Source organism: Lichenostomus cassidix, unplaced genomic scaffold (genome assembly GCF_008360975.1).
Source record: "Lichenostomus cassidix isolate B80296 unplaced genomic scaffold, HeHo_3.0 HiC_scaffold_40, whole genome shotgun sequence".
Lineage (NCBI taxonomy): Eukaryota > Metazoa > Chordata > Aves > Passeriformes > Meliphagidae > Lichenostomus > Lichenostomus cassidix.
The window spans coordinates 1,156,205-1,165,051 of NW_028147459.1; the positions used below are offsets into that span (position 1 = coordinate 1,156,205).

The 8,847-nt window shown below is 62.1% G+C and overlaps 1 protein-coding gene across 1 annotated transcript; it reads right to left on the bottom strand.

The window, feature by feature from the left end:
• Positions 1 to 3,047: 3,047 nt before the first annotated feature.
• LOC146422447 (uncharacterized) lies at positions 3,048 to 6,849 on the bottom strand. Its single transcript, XM_085046195.1, has one exon. It carries the CDS (start codon positions 6,780 to 6,782, stop codon positions 3,048 to 3,050), a length of 3,735 nt encoding a protein of 1,244 aa, XP_084902321.1. The 5' UTR covers positions 6,783 to 6,849.
• Positions 6,850 to 8,847: the final 1,998 nt, after the last annotated feature.

The following is an 8,847-nucleotide window of genomic DNA, read 5'->3' on the forward strand; positions in this document are numbered from 1 at the left end:
CCCCTATAGCCCCTATAGCCCCTATAGATCCCCTACAGCCCCTATAGATCCCCTACAGCCCCTATAGCCCCTACAGCCCTATAGCCCTATAGCCCTATAGCCCCTACAGCCCCTATAGCCCCTATAGCCCCTATAGCCCCTATAGCCCCTACAGCCCCTACAGCCCCTACAGCCCTTATAGCCCCTACAGCCCTTATAGCCCCTATAGCCCCTATAGCCCCTATAGCCCCTATAGCCCCTACAGCCCCTATAGCCCCTATAGCCCCTACAGCCCCTACAGCCCTATAGCCCCTATAGCCCCTATAGCCCCTATAGCCCCTATAGACCCTATAGCCCCTATAGCCCCTATAGCCCCTACAGCCCTATAGCCCCTATAGCCCCTATAGCCCCTATAGCCCCTATAGCCCCTACAGCCCCTATAGCCCCTATAGCCCCTACAGCCCCTACAGCCCCTACAGCCCCTACAGCCCCTATAGCCCCTACAGCCCCTATAGCCCCTACAGCCCCTATAGCCCCTATAGCCCCTATAGCCCCTACAGCCCCTATAGCCCCTATAGCCCCTATAGCCCCTACAGCCCCTATAGCCCCTATAGCCTCCATAGCCCCTACAGCCCTTATAGCCCCTATAGCCCCTATAGCCCCTACAGCCCCTATAGCCCTATAGCCCCTGTAGCCCCTACAGCCCCTACAGCCCCTATAGCCCCTATAGCCCCTATAGATCCCCTACAGCCCCTATAGCCCCTACAGCCCCTATAGCCCCTATAGCCCCTACAGCCCCTATAGCCCCTATAGCCCCTATAGCCCTATAGCCCCTATAGCCCCTACAGCCCCTACAGCCCTATAGCCCCTACAGCCCCTATAGCCCCTATAGCCCCTACAGCCCCTATAGCCCCTATAGCCCCTATAGCCCTATAGCCCCTATAGCCCCTACAGCCCCTATAGCCCCTATAGCCCCTACAGCCCCTATAGCCCTATAGCCCCTGTAGCCCCTACAGCCCCTACAGCCCCTACAGCCCCTATAGCCCCTATAGCCCCTACAGCCCCTATAGCCCCTATAGCCCCTACAGCCCCTATAGCCCCTATAGCCCCTATAGCCCCTACAGCCCCTATAGCCCCTACAGTCCCTATAGCCCTATAGCCCCTATAGCCCCTATAGCCCTATAGCCCCTATAGCCCCCATAGCCCCATAGCCCTATAGCCCCATAGCCCCATAGCCCCACAGCCCCTAAGCCCCATAGCCCCACAGCCCCTACAGCCCCACAGCCCCTAAGCCCCAAGCCCCTACAGCCCCTATAGCCCCTACAGCCCCCATAGCCCCTATAGCCCCTATAGCCCTACAGCCCCTATAGCCCCTATAGCCCCTATAGCCCCTATAGCCCCTATAGCCCCTACAGCCCCTACAGCCCCTATAGCCCTACAGCCCCTATAGCCCCTATAGCCCCTATAGCCCCTATAGCCCCTACAGCCCCTATAGCCCCTATAGCCCTATAGCCCCTACAGCCCCTACAGCCCCTATAGCCCCTACAGCCCCTACAGCCCCTATAGCCCCTATAGCCCCGTTCCCATAGGGCAGCCCCACAGCCCCTCCCCCATCGCCCCCCCCCCCGGGCCTGGCCCCGCCCAGTCCGTACTGGTCCGAACTGGGAAGCTCCCAGTAGCTCCGCCAGGCCCTGCCGCCCCTCCCCCACCCCGTGACGTCACTCCCGCCCCTCCCCCACCCGGTGACGTCACTCCCCTCCCCCCCCCAGGGTCCCCCCCAGTCCCGGGCGTTCCCCGCCCCTCCCCCCCCCGGGGGATGCTGACTCAGGCCGCGCCCGCCCCTCCCCCACCCACAGCTGGATCCGCTCGGCAGCTGGATGGGGTGGGGGAGGGGAGCCGGGCCGCCCCTCCCCCACCGCCCGCACCCCCCCCCTGCCCCTCCCCCACCCCAAAAAAACGGGACTCGAAACTCGGGGTGGGGGAGGGGCGGCAGCGAGTCTTTATTGCCCTCGCCCCTCCCCCACCCGGGGGGGCAAAGCGGGGGGGGGGAGGGGCGATCCCAGTTTGGGGTTAGCGATCCCAGTTTGGGGTTAGTGATCCCAGTTTGGGGTTAGCGATCCCAGTTTGGGAGGAGAACAATCCCAGTTTGGGGTTAGCGATCCCAGTTTGGGGTTTGCAATCCCAGTTTGGGGTTGACAATCCCAGTTTGGGAGAAGGACAATCCCAGTTTGAGGTTTGCAATCCCAGTTTGGGGTTTGCAATCCCAGTTTGGGGTTAGCGATCCCAGTTTGGGGTTAGCAATCCCAGTTTGGGGTTGGCGATCCCAGTTTGGGGTTAGCGATCCCAGTTTGGGGTTTGCAATCCCAGTTTGGGGTTAGCAATCCCAGTTTGGGGTTTGCAATCCCAGTTTGGGGTTGACAATCCCAGTTTGAGAGGAGAACAATCCCAGTTTGGGGTTGACAATCCCAGTTTAGGATCCTTTCCCAGTTCGGGAAAGATCCCAGTCTCAGTTTGGGGTTCAAAATCCCAGTTTGGGGTTCAAAATCCCAGTCTGGACTCCCAGTTTGGGGTTCAAAATCCCAGTTTGGACTCCCAGTTTGGGGTTCCCTCCCAGTTTGCCCACCCTCAGCCGGGGGGGTTGGGCCGGGGGGGCTTTCCCAGTGCTCCCAGTGCTCCCAGTATGACCAGCGCCCCTCCCAGTGCCACCGGCAGGGCGAATGCCAACCCCAGTCGGAGAGACCCCAAACTGGGAGGAGCCCTGGGGGCAACTGGGGCCACTGGAGGGGCGACTGGGAGGGTCACTGGGGCAACTGGGAGGGTTACTGGGGCAACTGGGAGCGTAACTGGGGCAACTGGGGTGTCCTTGGCCTTTGGGGGGGTAACTGGGGGGGTTACTGGGAAGGTAACTGGGAGAACTGGGAGGTCCTTGGCTTGAGGTGGGGCAACTGGGAGAGTTACTGGGGCGACCTGAGCCTGTGGGGAGGCAACTGGGAGGGTCACTGGGGCAACTGGGAGGGTAACTGGGGCAACTGGGGTGTCCTTGGTCTTCGGCGGGGCAGCTGGATGGGTTACTGGGAGGGTAACTGGGAGAACTGGGAGGTCCTTGGCTCTGGGAGGAGCAGCTGGGGGGCAACTGGGATAACTGGGAGGGTAACTGGGGAACTTGGGGGGGCAACTGGGACAAACTGGGGGGCGCTGGGGTCGGGAGGTGAAGTTGTGGGGGCAACTGGGGGCAACTGGGATTGAGGGGGGGCAACTGGGGGGGCTGTGGGAGAGTCCTTGACCTCGGGGGGGGCGGCTGGGGGGGTAACTGGGATGACTCTGGGAGTCACTGGGGCAACTGGGGAGGTCACTGGGTCAACTGGGAGAGTCACTGGGGCAACTGGGGAGGTCACTGGGGGGTCCTTGGCTGAGGTGGGAGCAACTGGGGAGGTCGGGAGGGCAACTGGGGGCAACTGGGATGCCGGGGGGGCAACTGGGGGGCGCTGGGGGGAGAAGGAGGAGCTTTGGGGGTTCCTATAGGGCCGGGGGGAGGGGCTGACCCTAGAGGGGTCACTCGGGGGGTCCCAGGGCTCGACCTCGGGGTCCCTATAGGGGTCACCTTGGGGGTCCTCGTCACTGTAGGGGTCCCCATAGGGGTCCCACGTCCTGGGTTGGGGGTCCCAGGGTGGGGTTTGGGGGTCCCAGGGTGGGGTTTGGGGGTCCCCGGGCCCAATCTGGGGGTCTCCATCCCCATAGGGGTCCCCATAAGGGTCCCAGGTCCGGGTTCGGGGGTCTTCAGGCTCATTCTGGGGGTCCTCATTCCCATAGGGGATCCTATAGGGGTCGCCAGGCTCATTCTGGGGGTCCCCATAGGGGTCCCACCGCCTGGCTTGGGGGTCCCAGCTTCGGGTTTGGGGGTCCCCGGGCCCAGTCTGGGGGTCCCAGGGCTCATTCTGGGGGTCCCAGCTTCGGGTTTGGGGGTCCCCGGGCCCAGTCTGGGGGTCTCCACCCCTATAGGGGTCCCTATAGGAGTCCCTGGGCTCATTTGGGAGGTCCCCGTCCCCATAAGTGTCCCCATAGGGGTCCCAGGTTCGGGTTTGGGGGTCCCAGGTTCCGGTTTGGGGCTCCCCGGGCTCACTCTGGGGGTCCCAAGGCTCGCTCTGGGGGTCCCAGGGCCGCGTTTGGGGGTCTCTGCCCCTCCGGAGGCTGCCGGGCTCGGGGTCCCTATAGGGATCCCTATAAGGGTCCCTATAGGGGGGCGGCGCTGAGTCCCAAAGCCCCTCCTCGTCCTCGTAGGGATCCCCATAGGGCTCCCCGTAGATCTCGGGGTCCCAGGGCTCTGCTTCGGGGTCCCACCGCTCCTCCCCGTAGCTTTCGGGGTCCCCATAGGGGTCTCCATAGGGGGCAGAGACCCTATAGGGGGGGACAGGGGAGGGGGGAGAGTCCGGGTGGGGATCCCGGTGGGAATTGTCGGGAAAATCGCGATGGGAATTGTCGGGAAAATCGCGATGGGAATTGGGAAAATCGCGATGGGAATTGTCGGGAAAATCCCGGTGGGAATTGTCGGGGAAATCCCGATGGGAGTTTTCGGGAAAATCGTGATGGGAATTGTCGGGAAAATCCCGGTGGGAGTTTTCGGGAAAATCCCGGTGGGAATTGTCGGGAAAATCCAAATGGGAATTGTCGGGAAAATCCCTGTGGGAATTGTCGGGAAAATCCCGGTGGGAATTGTCGGGAAAATCGCGATGGGAATTGGGAAAATCGCGGTGGGAATTGTTGGGAAAATCCCTGTGGGAATTGTCGGGAAAATCCCGATGGGAATTGTCGGGGAAATCGCGATGGGAATTGTTGGGAAAATCGCGGTGGGAATTGTCGGGAAAATCCCGGTGGGAATTGTCGGGAAAATCCTGATGGGAATTGGGAAAATCGCGATGGGAATTGTCGGGAAAATCCCGGTGGGAGTTTTCGGGAAAATCCCGGTGGGAATTGTCGGGAAAATCCCGATGGGAATTGTCGGGAAAATCGCGATGGGAATTGTCGGGAAAATCCAGATGGGAATTGTTGGGAAAATCCCGGTGGGAGTTTTCGGGGAAATCGCGATGGGAATTGGGAAAATCCCGGTGGGAATTGTCGGGGAAATCCAAATGGGAATTGTCGGGAAAATCGCGGTGGGAATTGTCGGGGAAATCGCGATGGGAATTGTCGGGGAAATCGCGATGGGAATTGTCGGGAAAATCGCGGTGGGAATTGGGAAAATCGCGGTGGGAATTGTCGGGAAAATCCCGGTGGGAATTATCGGGAAAATCCCGGTGGGAATTGTCGGGAAAATCCCGGTGGGAATTGTCGGGAAAATCGCGGTGCCACCCCCGGTGCCGGGGTGATCCCAAACCCTGATCCTCGTGCGAGTCCCGGTGCAAATCCCGGTAGGAATCCTCCCGGGAATCCTGAGGCAAATCCCGGTGCGAATCCCGGCGGGAATTCTGGTACCTGCCAGCTCTCCGGTCCTCCCGGGAATCCTCCCGGGAATCCTCCCGGGAATCCTCGGGCAAATCCCGGTGCCAATCCCGCTGCCAGCCAGGCTGGGAATCCTCCGGTAAATCCTCCTGGGAATCTCGGTCCAAATCCCGCTCCAAATCCTGCTCCAAATCCCGGTTCCAATGCCCGTGCGAGCCCCGGTGCCGCTCCCGGTCCGAATCCCGGTGGGAATCCCGGTGGGAATCCCGGTGCCGCCCCGGCCGCAGCTCCCGGTGCCTTCCCGGGGGAAAATCCTCCCGGGAATCCTGGTCCAAACTCTGGTTCAGATCCCGGTGGGAATCCCGGGGGGAATCTCGGTGGGAATCCCGGTACAGATCCTCCTGGGAATGCCGGTCCGAGTCCCGGTTCAAATCCCGGTCCAAATCCCGGTCCGAATCCCGGTTCCAATGCCCGTGCGAGCCCCGGTGCCGCTCCGGGTCCCAATCCCGGTCCAAATCCCGGTCCAGATCCCGTTCCAAATCCCGGTCCAGATCTCGGTCTGAATCCCGGTACAGATCCTCCTGGTAATGCCGGTCCGAGTCCCGGTTCAAATCCCGGTCCGAATCCCGGTCCAGATCCTGATGGGAACCTCTGTCCCAATCCCGGTCCAAATCCCGGTGCCACTCCGGGGACAAATCCCGGGCTGAAGCTTCACCTCCTCCTGTCCCCTCCCTCCGCCGCTCCCGAGCTCTCCATCCCGAGCCGCTCCGGGTCCCCTCGGGATGTCCCCGCTGTCCCCCGAGGTCCCGCGGAGCTGTCCCGAGCTGTCCCCCGAGGTCCCGCGGAGATGTCCCGAGCTGTCCCCGCTGTCCCCCGAGGTCCCGCGGAAGTGTCTCGGGCTGTCCCCGCTGTCCCCCGAGGCCATGCTGAGGTGTCCCGGGCTGTCCCCGCTGTCCCCCGAGGTCCTGCAGAAGTGTCCCGGGCTGTCCCCGCTGTCCCCCGAGGCTCTGAGGAGGCGTCCCGGGCTGTCCCCGCTGTCCCCCGAGGTCCCGCGGAGCTGTCCCGAGCTGTCCCCGCTGTCCCCCGCGCTGTGACCCGGGCGGAGGTCGCCGGCGGCGGCGGCAGGTGACACCGTCGGGCTGCAGGACGAAGCCGCGGTGACAGTGACAGGCGAAGCCGCCGTGGTGGTTGAGGCACATGTGGTGACACACGGCGGCCATGCGACATTCGTCGGTGTCGCCGCAGCCCCCCGGCACGGGACCGAAGCCCAGCGGGCACGGGGGGGTGGGAGGGACACCCCCCGGGTCACCCCCCGGGTCACCCCCGGCCGCCGCCAGGGCCACCAGCGCCACCAGCGCCGCCAGCATCGCCGCTGTCACCGCCGCTGTCACCTCCTCCTGCTGGGGATGGGGGAGCGGGGGGGGCAGAGCAGGACCCGCCCCCCCAAAAAACTCCCAAATCCCAAATGCGGCCACGCCTCCCCCAAAAAATCCCAAATCCCAAAATCCCAAACGCGGCCAAGGGTGGCCACACCTCCTCCCAAAAAAATCCCAAAATCCCAAACCCGGCCAAGGGCGGCACCGCCCCCCCCCTCAAAAAAAATCCCAAATCCCGAATCCCAAACGTGACCACACCTCCCCCAAAAAAACCCCAAACCGGCCCCATCCCGGCCCCACCCCCTCCCGAAAATCCCAAATTCCCAAAGTCGGCTCCACCCTCCCAAAAAAATCCCAAATTCCCAAAGTCGGCCCCACCCTCCCCAAACCCCAAAGGAGGCTCCACCCCTCCGTCCCCCCCAAAAAAACCCCAAACTCAGCCCCGCCCCCCAAAACCGGCCAAGGGTGGCCACGCCCACAGCCGGGGACATTCGGGTGACGTCATCCGGATTTTTTGGGGTCCCACCCTGATTTTTTGGGGTCCCACCCTCCTTTTTTTTGGGGTCCCACCCCCTTTTTTGGGGTTCCATCCCTATTTTTGTCACCCTCACCGGTGTCACCCCCATCGGTGTCACCCCCACCCAGCACTGCCACCCCTGTCACCTTCCTTTGTCACTGTCACTGGTGTCACCGCCTCCTGTGTGACTCCCACCCAGCACTGCCACCCCTGTCACCCTCACCCTGTCACTGTCACCAGTGTCACCCTCACACTGTCACCGGTGTCACCCCCACCCATCACTGCCACCTCTGTCCGTGTCACCGGTGTCACCCCCATCCATGGCACTGCCACCCAGCACTGCCACCCCTACTCCTGTCACCTGTGTCACCCCCATCGGTGTCACCCACCCTTTGTCACCCTCACCCGGTCACTCGTGTCACACTCCTTGGTGTCACCCTCATCCAACACTGCCACTGCTGTCCTTGGTGTCACCGCCACCCTGTCACTGTCACCTGTGTCACCCACTCTGTCACCCCTCACCCTGTCACTGTCACCTGTGTCACCCTCACTCCTGTCACCCCTACCCATTGCTGCCATCCCTGTCCCTGTCACCTGTGTCACCCACTCTGTCACCCCTCACCCTGTCACTGTCACCAGTGTCACCCTCACCCAGTCACTCGTGTCACCCTTCTTGGTGTCACCCTCATCCATCACTGACACCCCTGTCCTTGGTGTCACTGCCACCCTGTCCCCTGTCACCTGTGTCACCCTCCCCTGTGTCACCCACCCTGTCACACCTCACCCTGTCACTGTCACCAGTGTCACCCCCCACTCCTATCACCCCCACCCAGCACTGCCACCCCTGTGACCCTCACCTTGTCACTGTCACCAGTGTCACCCTCACCAGTGTCACCCTCGCCCTGCCACCGGTGTCACCCCCACCAGTGTCACCCCCACCTATCGCTGCCATCCTGTCACTGTCACCAGTGTCACCCCTGCTCCTGTCTCCCCTACCCATTGCTGCCATCCCTGTCACTGTCACCTCTGTCACCCCCGCCGGTGCCACTTCCATCGCTGCCACCCCTGTCACCCTCCCCTGTCACTGTCACCGGTGTCACCCCCACCCTGTCACCCGTGTCACCCTCCCATGTCCCCATGGTGTCACCTCCCCCACCCCAAAATCAAACTCCAAGCAGGGCAGCTGTGGGGGAGGAGCTTTAATGGGGGTGACATTGGGGGTGACATTGGGGGTGACATTGGGGTGACAATAGGGTGACAATGGGGATGACAATAGGATGAAAATGAGGTGACATTGGGGTGACAATAGGGTGACAACACGGTGACAAGTGGGATGACAATGGGGTGACAATAGGGTGACATTGGGGGTGACAATGGGGATGACAATAGGATGAAAATGAGGTGACATTGGGGTGACAAAGAGCTGACAATGGGGGTGACAATAGGGTGACAACGGGGATGACAACGGTGAAAATGAGGTGACAATGGGGCTGACAATGGGGTGACAGTAGGGTGACAATGAAATGACAGTAGTGTGCC